The sequence below is a fragment of the Notolepis coatsorum genome (assembly GCF_963971535.1).
Source record: "Notolepis coatsorum genome assembly, chromosome: 13".
Taxonomy (NCBI): Eukaryota; Metazoa; Chordata; class Actinopteri; order Aulopiformes; family Paralepididae; genus Notolepis; species Notolepis coatsorum.
In genome coordinates this window covers 109125129-109137164 of record NC_140177.1, presented here as the reverse complement: position 1 = coordinate 109137164, position 12036 = coordinate 109125129, and the positions used below count along the sequence as shown (strand labels likewise).

Genomic DNA, 12036 nt, shown 5'->3' with positions numbered 1-12036 from the left:
TACCGAATTCGGTAATTTTGAGGTACCGAACCGAAACACGTCGGTACTACCGAGTATCGAATCAAGTGAGAAACCAAAAAAAAAATTAAAAAAAAATTAAAAATCTTTTTATTACATTTCTTTTTTTACCCTTTTTTTTTTTTTTTTTACCCTTTTTTTCCATGTCAACGTTCACACGCACAATATATGCTTACCTAGGATTTGACTTGATTCAACAACAAAGCAGTCGGAGCAATGACAAGCCGAAAACTGTCGAAATTGTTATTTGAAGTTTGGACTTTTTTTTTACGACTGAAGTAGGTAAGTAAAATTTCTTGAGACTAAAGTACCGAAAAAAGGTACCGTTGGGTACCGGTATCGATTCACAGGTACCGGTACCGGTATCGGTTCAAATGTGAAAGGTACCCATCCCTAAGCGTGACCTGTGTTAACATTAAATTACACTGCTATCTCCTATCTTAACGTTAGCAAGCTAAGCATGCATAGCGCGACCCATGTAACATTAAGTAACTTGTGTTCCGCGGAGAAAGACATCATTGCATACAACTTGGTTTAATCCAAATATCCATTCAGAAACTTTGTATTATGAAATAATTCTGGGATGTCTGACTATTTCCCCATCCTATGCCTTGTTTGGTGCAAGTTCAGCTGACACTGTTAACGTGCCCACTACGCAAAGCGTGCACTCTCACTCACACACATACTGCTCCAGTCATGCATCCACTCAACTCATGGAAAATACAGCATCAGGCTATTGTTCTAAAAGTATCTCTACTAATAAAATAGAGTATTGAACCGTTTTTTTAACAGCTGGGTATTGGGTGGGACCAGACCCGGCGCCATGGGCGGGCATTGGGGGGCCTGGCCCGCCCACTGAGTCAGCTGTGCCCACCCTGAGAAAAAAAAATAAAAATAAAACATTTCTTTTTTTTTTGTCAATCAAAGTAGACTATCCAAATGCTTAGCCCTAGTGGGCACTGATGTCAACAACAACACTACTGAAGCTAGCACGGCACTCTGTGAGAATTCGTTTTCTACCCTCAAGAACATCTTTACAGAACATCGCCTTAGTATGCTTCATCGACGCAAGGCCAATTTAATTCAGTTGGCATTTGAGAAGGACTTAACAAAAAAGTTCAGGAATGAGTGGAGGGGCAGTGTTTTAAGAAGATTTCACTCTGTCCCCAAACGCCGCTTGCCGCTCTACTAATGATGGTGTGGAGGAATTTTGTTTGCTTTTTTATGCACTTTATTTTTGTCAGTTCAGTTCAGTTTGTCAGTGAATTCAGAAGTGTTGAATAAATGGAGACTTTTCAAAGATATAGAATAGAATAGAATAGAAATGTATTATCCTGAGGGAAATTTGACACTCCAAATCACTCAACATTAAACATTTAGACAGAACAAGTCACGAATAAGAATAACAAAACAAATGGCCTAAGAATAGAATAAAATGAAATAGAATAAAAATATAATAAAAGATACAGTAAATAAATACAGTAAAAATATACTGAAGTCTACAGTAGGTGTAATATTGCACAGTGCTGTTTAAAAAGTAAGAGTCCAGGAAGATGGTAACTGTCACTCTGTGCTCAGTGATGCAGTGAGGCACAGTGATGCATTGTATAGTCTGATGGCTGTCGGAATGAAGGACTTCCTGTGCCGTTCAGTGCTGCATTTAGGTAGTGTGAGCCTATAACAATACATGCTCCTCCTGTCAGCCAAGTCTGTGTATAGTGGGTGGGAGGGGTTTTCCCTGATGGCCTGGAGCTTAGCAAGGCTCCTCCTCTCCGCCACCCTCGCTAGGGCGTCCAGCTACACCCTAACCACGCTACTGGCCTTCCTGACCATCTTATCCAGCCTGTCTGTGTCCCCTGCTCTCAGTCCGCTGCCCCAGCAGGTCTGTTATATATATCCGTTCAGTCTGTTTTTGTATAAGTGAATGTTCTTAAGATAGAGAAATTTGATTTTTCAATTGCCTCTCTGCTGTTTAGTTCAGCACCGTGGGCAACGCCAAGCAAGCCACAGCGCTGTTGTCCCAGCTGAAACGTATAAAAGGGAACCTGTGTTGAAAAACCATTGTGCCCCCCCGAGAACATTTTATGCCCCCCCCACTAATTTGTTTCTGCAGCATGGTCTGGGTGGGACATAGGGGTGGACGGTATAAACGGTATGAATTTGCGCTACGGTATGGATTTTGACTATACCTTGTAACCGGTAGAGCAGCTCTAAAGTAGCAATGATGTCATGTAACCACAGCCAGGGCTCGACAGTGCGACTATTTCACTCGTATTTTCCCCTAAAAATAGATATGTGCAAACTGGAAAATATTATTTAGGAGCACAGAGGCTTTGCGTAGTGGGCGTGTCAACACGCAATTGTCATTTCATAATAGACACAGAGCAGAGCGGAGCTTCAATTCTAGAAGCAAACTAGCTCTTCCGCCCTGCGTTTGAAGGCTGTGTGACAACGCGCAGTTTCTATGTGTAATGTAAACTCTGCGACGAGTCCAATGGTCTAACATGCTTTGCATCCTCGCCATTCTGGAATGCTCACGTCGCGCTAAAACCTTATGTAATGTTAACTGTTGATGTAGACTCAGAAAGCTAACGTTAGCTCTAGGGCTGAGCGATTAATCGATTTTAAATAGAATTTGCGATTTGAAATGATGCAATTAGCAAATCGCAACAAAAAAAACCTGCTTTTATTTTCTTTAATTTTTTTTATTTAACCAGGAAGTCCCATTGAGATACAAGATCTCCTTTGCAAGTTGTTGTTATTGTTGTAGGAACAGTTTGGGAGAGGGAGGTAAGGGGTTTTAGATTGTGTGTTGTGAAGTTTAGACTTCAGAGAGGGAGAGTAAAGTACAGAAAAAAAGGTACCGTTGGGTACCGGTATCGATTCCCAGGTAAAAAGAAACATTTTCAGGCTCGGTGTCCCGAACAGACCCACCGCGTAGGCCAGATGCAAGCCGCATTTTAAAATAAACCTCTGTGGGGCTGCTTTTTTTTTTTATTATTATAATCGCAAATGTTATCGCAATCGCAATATGTCCGAAAAATCTTTAGATTATTTCCCAAAATCGTGCAGCCCTAGTTAGCTCCACTCCTAGCAGCCTGTTGATGTAGCCTACACGTTAACGTTAGCTCCACTCTAGCAGCCCCCTCCCTCCCTCTCACTCACTATGTCTCCCATCCCTCTCTCTCTCTCTCTGCTAACAATCCTGATTCGATTCTTGAACCTATTTCATTAAAAAGTCAGATATTGATGGACATTAGCTATAGTATAGCTCAGCAGCTGTAACAATCATTTGATTATTTTGTATTATTTACGTTTTAAGTTAACGACAAAAAAAGCCAGCGGTGGACCGACATAACAAACGCTGTCACTGTTTACTTGTGTAACTAAGGACATGATTCCTTCTCAAACTGTCGATCAAAAGGGCTTTAAAGACATGGTCAAAGCACTGGATCCAAGATACGTGTTACCTGCCCGCAGACACGTGAGAAAAGGTTTTGCATTTCTGTACTATGTGAAATATGTCCTAGTAATACAACAGTATAGTAATAGCTGCCATACCAGTGTTTTACCCCTTCAGAAGAATAAAAAAAAAGTTTTAAGATAAATTAATATACCGTGATATCGTTATCGTCTATGCTTCAAATTATACCGTGATATAAATTTTAGACCATACCGTCCAGCCCTAGTGGGACATTCTGATTTAAGAACTTTCTAAATAAAAAGGAAAGTCCCAAAATAGTTAATTTATATGACTGCTTGTATTAATTGATCAAAAAGTAGGCATGTGCAGTAATAGTTATATAAAAGAATAATAAAGCAATGTCGATTCTGTTCTTAATAAAAAAAAGAATTCTTGCAAAAGAATAAAAAAGAACCGACAAGAAGAGTATCGATAAAGTACCGAACCGTTAAGCAGTATCGATAAGAGTAGTAGTATCTAACGATTAGGGCTGACCTTCGATTTTAATTCGAAGCTTCGAAAAAAAAGAAAAAAAATTAAAAAAAAAAAGAATTATATTTTTCTTTAATATATATATATTTTTTTGTATCTTATGTTGTGGGACTTGTACAGCACTTTCGTAAACTTTGTTGTTTTTAAATGTGCTCTATAAATAAAGTGGGTTGGATTAATTAATTAAGTAGCCCCTTTCGTGACTGACGCATCCAACAAGGTTTCACTCGGCTGTGTGATTTAATTCAAGGTGGATCGCTGTTGTCGTTTGAACAACTTCAGATTTCATGGGAACTACCAATCCCCCAAATCAAGAATGTTTAAGATGAATGAAGTAAGATTTTGATTATTTGAAATATGGCCTGTGTAGACTAAACTATGCACAGAATTATGTCAGTCTACAAGGTCCGGATTCTACATGGTCCGGCAATGTACACCTTGTAGACTCCACTACAGACCAATTATCAATGAATGTTCATGCATTTTTAAGAAGGGCAACTTCCACAAAAAAACTAAGAACTCACCAAAACATCTCAGTAGCACCTTATCTAAATGTTATATTTCATATATGGAGATTAATATTTATTTATGTATTTATTGCATGCATTTCTAAAATTTTTTTCCTATTTTGTTTATTCATCCCAGTATCTTTCTTTCTTATGTGTGGAATTCTACAAGGCGCGCGCACACACACACACACACTTACATTTAGTCATTTAGCTGACGCTTTTATCCAAAGCGACTTACAAGTTCTGTACGACAAGACAGCAAGAAGGGTACAACTCTATCAGCTGAGTAACAATGTTCATCAAAGTGTTGCGTGTTACAGTGTAGGTTAGTTTATTAGGACAAGTGCATGACAGTAAGGTTAGTCACGGTTAGATTTTTTTTTTTTTTTTTTTATCATTTCAGATAATGGTTGAAGAAGTGAGTCTTTAGTCGACGGCGAAAGATTGGACGGGATTCGGCTGTCCACACACACACACACACACACACACATCGAAGTAAAAAAAGAATTTGAAAAAAGAATTTTTTGAAAAAAAAAATTATATATATATATATTTTTTTAAACTTCGATTTTTTTTTAATGTTCGAAGCTTGTGCCATCGAACGAAGCTTCGAAGCTTCGAAGTATTTAAGACAGCCCTACTAACGATACCCATCCCTAATGAACACTGTTATCAATTAAAGAAGAAATGTTTGCAGCTGTGGTAATACTTCAGTTGGTTCATTATAAAAGATACAAACCTGAAAACAAAAGCACTTAAATGTTAAATAAAAGGACCAGTAATGAGGCAGGAGGAACATGTTTTTTTGAACTATAAATGGTAAAATTGTTATTTTAAAAAAGTGCCCCTAAAACATTCTGTGCCCCTAGTGAAAAAGCTTAGCGTACAGCTAGGCCTGCCACGATAACACATTTTGCTGGCCGATTAATTGCCCCCAAAAATATCGCGATAAGCGATATTATTGCGACCGGTTAGAGAATTTTCTTTTTGAGAAATGTATTTCCCAAAACTTTTATTTTGAAGCCCACCGCTCCGTCTTTTCCGGTTTTAGACTTTTATTTTGAAGCCCACCGACCGGAGCGGAAGTATTGTTGTTATTATCCTAGCAGCATCTCGTCCGGTTCTGTGTTTTTGAGCTAATGATAAAACAAATGTTGAGATTGTTGGTGAACAACTAACTTTAGGTTAGTTTTAACGTTAGCTACTAATGTTAGATGCAGCTACTACAGGCAATCAACGATGAGGAGGAAGCGTCAAAGCCGTATAGAATAGAATAGCCCTGTGGTGCGTAGGCACGGGAGCGCAACTCGATTACCTGTTATAATAAATGTATGTTGTTTAACTTGTCCCCGTGTCCAGTCCTTTGACTAGTCCCACCCGTTCATTGTAAACAATGATGCATGTAATTGTATTAACGTTATTCTGTGTTGTAGCTATGCTATACGTTGCATTTTGTTTGTTAGCTATTTAGCTAATGTTGTTGGCATTGAATGAGCATCAACACTAGATCTTTAATCTTTATTTAGCAGTCCAGTTTCTCCGGGCAGTAGCGAGTAACTACTTGGGTCTAAAAATAGCTAACGTTACACTACAAAGAACGCTATTTGGTTAAAAGGAGCAACACTATTGAGAAATGTAGTTAAGCTATATGTGGCGTTGCTAGTGCCCCACGGAGCTCCCGTGCTGTGCTCTGTAGTAAGGCCAGCGGCCCCCCACACGGAGTGACTGACGAGGGGTACTGGACTGGTTCCGCCTCGTTAAAACAAACGCGCAAATAGCAATTAATCGCGCCCGTCAAAATCATTGCATTCATTTTAATTATCGCGGCAATTAATCGATTTATTGCTTATCGCGGCAGGCCTACGTACAGCCCTGTTCTTAGTGAATAGTCTAAAGTGCATTAACCCTTTCACTGCTATGTCGTCGGTTGTGTGATAGTAAAGGGTTAACCTTCTGTCGTGTGGCAGTGAAAGGGTTAATAGTAGTAATAATGTTTCATTAAAAAATGCATTAATCATGGTTCATTGTTGCATTAAAAATAATTATTTTTCAACAATAAAGTGCATAAAAACAATAATTATGGTTCAACAGAGGTTCAGCACATACAGTCACACAAACATTACAGTGGCAGGTTACTAAATAGCCGCTCCCTTATCCTGGATTTGAACACTGCAGCACTCTGTTTCCTTAATATTGAGTGGTAGTTTGTTCCACTTCACCTCTATATCTAAATGAAAATTCACCTGTCTTCCTGTTGTGCTTACAGGGGACTACATTGCTCAGGCTTCCTCTTGTGTGCAATCCTTTCAAAGTAGTTGTTAAAATATGTTGGGGCTCTCCCGTTTAGAATCTTGTGGCCCATCCCTAGTTGTATCTGTGTGGCTCTAGCCTCAACTGGTAGCCAGTGGAGTTGGATAAATTGGGTCTTCCCTATGTGGGTTCTGGAGTTAAGGCCTAAAACTACTCTGATTAGTTTATTCTGTGCTGTTTGAAGTTTGTGTTGCAAAAGTTTGTTAACACTTTAACTGCCGGAGGTTAAATTCATGACCATGCATGGGTTGCCAGCTCTATTTGTCTATGGATAAGTTCCCCTTCTTTGCATGGCTATAACTTTAGATTATATTGCTAGATTGCCATTATTAGGGCCCATTCAATGTCCTATATGTAATGTTCAGGGTGAAGCAACGTTAAACTTTTTCATTCACATATTCATACTATGTATGGTCTAAAGTATAAGTATGTTTTCATCTCTTTCTGCAGCTTTCTCCAGAACGTGATCTATAGCCCCAAATGCATTATATTGATGATGAAATACAGTTTGATGGCAATCGGCGCGATATAAAAGATTCCAACTGGACATGGTTCTAGAAGTTACTACACGTCATCTGATGTTGACCGGATGGCCGAGGGGGCGTTTATAATTCCGTGGGCAGCGTTATACCATTCATCTAATGTGGGTCATATGTTCATCAGATCAGTTAGTATAGAAGACATTGAAAAATAACGCTGAATCTTACCGTATCTTCCTCGCGCCGTTGGGCGATGAGCGTGGAGTATACATTTTCCTATTATGGGATGTTGGAATACCCGGTCCATTTCCAGGTTGTATAATGGTATATACGTCCAAATCATGTTGTTTATCGAGTTATTGGCAACGGATCGCTATGTATTGTGACGAGCTAGAGTGCCGGGACATATACCGAGTGCCCGGAAGTAATATGGGTAAACAGCACATCGTCCAAGTAACTTCCTGTTTGGCGATTGCGCCGATCGGCCACCAGATGGCGCTCTTGAACCGCTAGAGGGTTCAGTGGGGCTTTTTGGTGGGTCTCATGAATATGAAATATGAAATCCGATCACAGATTTTTGAAATATTGATATCAAAGACGAGTTACGGCGTCTTCGGCAACTTGAGCATGGCGGGGAAGGACGCCTAAACTCGTCTTCTGGCAGTTAAAGTGTTAAGGCTCCAGTACCATGAACATGACATAACCTGGTCTTAGCCTACTAGTCTGAAGTTTCATGCGGTGAGTCTAGGGAAGTCACTGATATATAGCCACATAGCCTAGATGACATAACCTAGTCTTAAGGCCTCTGCATGCTACAGAAACTTCAAAGCAACTTCAACACAACATCGACAAAGCAACGGTGTTGCAGACACATTACCTTTATGCTTCTGCAAAATCAACGCGCAGCCTATGATGCAACAAAATGTACCCCGGATGTGCGGCTCGAGCGCGCCCAGCCCGCCTGCCTGAATACTTTGGGCAGCCGAAGGTGCGCACTCTAGCAATTACAAACGGATTTCCCTTCTCAACCATACATCGTTAGTATAATAATAGCCCTGTTTATGTTTGTTTTCGCTTGTGTTCTTGTATATAGTGTAATATAGTTATATCGCCACATCAACCCAGTCCATCCCCATTGTTTCCCCAATCTCCTTCCACGAATTCATCGTCATAATGCTATCCTTGTAGTCTTTAGACCCGCTATTATATAAATGTTGGTACTTTCGGACCTCCTCTGCAATACGTTCCTGCATTTGATTCATTTTAAACAAACAATTAAACAAGTGTAATGAAACAATACACTAGCTATCGAGCTCCTGTCAGAAAGTTTTCTTTTGGTCTCGAGCTCCTGTCAGAAAGTTTTCTTTTGGTCTCGAGCCAGGAACACTAGAAGTGACAGACAGCCCCGCCCCCATTCACTACCAACCAATCACTGCTACGCAATACCAACGCAACGGGTCTTTAGATTAGATTTTGGAGACAGGTACGCAACGCCCAAGCAACACAGTCTACAAGACTGTCTGCAACAAGCGCGCTGAAATCGCGCCGATGTTGTGTTGAAGTTGCTTTGAATTTGCTGTAGCATGCAGAGGCCTTTAGCCTAGTCTGAAGTTTCATACTGCGAGTCTAGGGAAGCCACTGATTAGAGCCATATGAAATCCGCGTTCACGGAATCGCGGACGGAATCGCGGAATTAACCAATAAAAATGGAATCAACTGCAAAACGTGGAATATTGCAGAATTTGGCCTAATCTGGACTGAAATTTCGTTTTTGGGTGGAACGTTTGGTGCACACGCGACCGGGGAGGCGGGGACTCTACAGCGTGTTACACACAACACAGCCGCGGTGCTCAAGCGTCTGGCTGCTTCAGCGTTAACATCGTCAAGAAGCTAAACAATTCCACAATAAGCCCTCAATTCAGAGCAGAACAGTATCCTAATGACTTTTATGCCTCCGGTGATAAGGTGTTTTGCTAATTCTGTCAACGTTCCGTGGACTGGAACCGCAAAAACACTTGCGACACTATTGTGATTAAATAGCTATAACGTTAGGACGTTTAGCTTCTAGCTAAATCTAGTGCACCCATCCATTTGTTTAATGCAAACGATTGTCATTATACACTGCCCTTTATAAACTAAATACACTTAAATAGCTATGTAACGTTATAAGACTATCTATGGAAATGATAGCTTCTAGAAGTTCTAGCTAAATCTGGTGCACCCATCCATTTGTTTAATGCAAACGGTCATTATACACTGCCCTTTATAATCTAAATAAACTTAAATAGCTATGAAACGTTACAGTACATAGGACTATAGATGGAAATGATAGCTTCTTGCTAAATCTAGTGCACCCATCCATTTGTTTAATGCAAACGATTGCCATTATTCACTGTCCTCTTTATAAATGAAATAAACTAAACTAAAGGTGCCTAAATTATGCATTACTATATTTCATCACAATATAATAGATATAGCTAGGTTACTGACATTGTCATTGTGATAATGTCAGTAGTAGCTAGCTGTATCTATTGTTTACACTTGAAATATGTATTTTTATTTTGTCACAATATTAATTGAAAAATATTGTGTAAAATTGAACTGTATTTCTGAGTTGCAGCACTTAAAAACATTAAATGGACTGTTATATCTTATTCAATTGTGGACATTTATTCATTCCCACTTATTAGACACTATTTCTGATGGTAAAATGAGCATAAAAGGCAAAATACAGAATTCTGAAATATTAAAACGGAAAAAATTGAATTTGGGAAAAAATAAAATGGAATTTGGAAAATAATAAAACGGATTTCATATGGCTCTACCACTGATATATAGCCACATAGATGACATAGCCTAGTCTGAAGTTTCATAAGTCTAGGGAAACCACTGATGACATAGCCTGCCCTAGATGATATAGCCTAGATGATATAGCCTGATATAGCCTGATGATATAGCCAATGTACAGTGTACAGTGTCCCCCACCCCACCTACCCAACCTCCTCCAATGTAAAGTTTCTACGTCAAATGTATATACACTCTTTTTCTGGACACTTTTTGTATCACAAACAGTACTGTATTTGCAAATCTGGTATGTCATAAATGTATAGATGTAGCAGACAGTACTGTCTATCTGCATGTTGTGTGTGTCATATATAATAATAATAATAATAATAATAATAATAATAATAATAATAATAATAATAATAATAATAATAATAATAATAATAATAATAATGTAAACAAGACGAAAGTCTTTCTCTGGTCTGCATCCCCTTAACAATTGTATGTATTGAGCTGTACTGTACCCATTCTGCAATCTGTTAATAAACTTTTCAATCAATCAATCAGCCCTAGATGACATAGCCTAGTCTGAAGTTTCATAAAAGTTTTAAACAACATCACTTGCAGGGAAATCTAGCAAATGTGAGTCAGTGGCACAAGCAGACATTCAACACACAGAAGTCACACACCTCATAGTTGTAATGTAGCGGTTAATGTTTCTGAAAGCTAATGGGATCGGATACCAGTGGGCCTTCTTGGACCTTGCTCCATTGCAGGCCCTGTCACAGGTTCTCTGAAATGAGTGACTGCAATGTTGTCCAAACTTGGGTACAGGCAGGCCACTAGGTAGAATACAATTTATATGCTAAATCACTTTCTTTTTAAAAATTTCAAATTAATTATCTGCCTGGTCAGCCAATCAAATATGTTATTCCTATAGCCTACTAATAATACTATACTCAGTAAGTACAAGCAGCCAGATTACTTCATATGAAAGCTAATTACACAGCTTTAGCCAATACGTCAGCTTAGGGAGGCACCAGGCTACCACGGGATGGAGGGGTCAGAGCACCCTACCCATAGATATCTATTAGAACACCCTACCCACCCCTCCCTTGGGTCCCATTACACCTGCTACATCCCAAGACAATATACAGCATGTGCAGACGATTTGACTGATGCCTAAAAGATTTGTTTCGAACATTCGACACACAAAATATTCGCAAAATCTTGCAACATTTGTTTTGAAAACCGCTATATTGTTTGGCCTGAAATGCAAACTGAAATTAGACTGCTATGCAGTCGGGAGTTCGCGTACGGGCCGCTAGGCGTTACGTCAACTCAAAGTGACACGTTGTCATAACAATACTCACCTAATGCCACTTCGCATGCTTTGCGCAGCTGGGAATGGTGAGCCCTTTTCACCTCCTTATCGGCTAAAATCTTCTCTAGTGCTCGCGTTAGGAACATGTTTTTCGTTTTGCTCTCATACATGACGTAATTGAACCGTGGAGGGGGCAGCTCTGTCCAGCGGACAGAATGTGGTTCCTGTTGTCTTTCTTCTCAGCAATGCCTGCTAATGTTGCACGGTAAAGGGGGAAAATACAAATATCCTTGTATTAAGATGGAAATCCCATCGTTTTCTTTTAGTAACCTGTCAGCGCCATGTTGGAAGGAAGCTACGTCATTCCGTTGCCTACGTGTGCTCTGCTCCCGGACGCGTCTCTACAATTCGTAGCCGCATTTCTGCAGACCCCTCTCTGATTGGTTGAACTCCATTTTTGCAGACCCCTCCCATTTCTGTAGACCCCTCTCTGATTGGTTGAGCGAAGCCCCTCTCTGATTGGCCCCCCGCATGAGCCGAGACAGGCTCCTCTAGCCAGGAGTCGAAACTCCGTTAACTCCAGAGAGAGAGGCTGAACGCAATTTATACGCATGGAAGTATTGATTACGCCATAACGAATCATTAAAAGATATATAC

At 39.8% G+C, this 12036-nt stretch overlaps 1 protein-coding gene across 1 annotated transcript in view; it reads right to left on the bottom strand.

Annotated features, from left to right (window-relative positions):
- The window catches only part of LOC311239458 (uncharacterized protein), a gene marked incomplete at its 3' end in the record, with an annotated part of 106847 nt that extends 95143 nt beyond the window's left edge, over positions 1 to 11704 (bottom strand). The window contains exon 1 of the mRNA XM_084327766.1: positions 11429 to 11704. Coding sequence (XP_084183892.1) covers positions 11429 to 11549 — 121 coding nt within the window. The 5' untranslated portion in view covers positions 11550 to 11704. The remainder of the gene's footprint in view (positions 1 to 11428) is intronic.
- Positions 11705 to 12036: the final 332 nt, after the last annotated feature.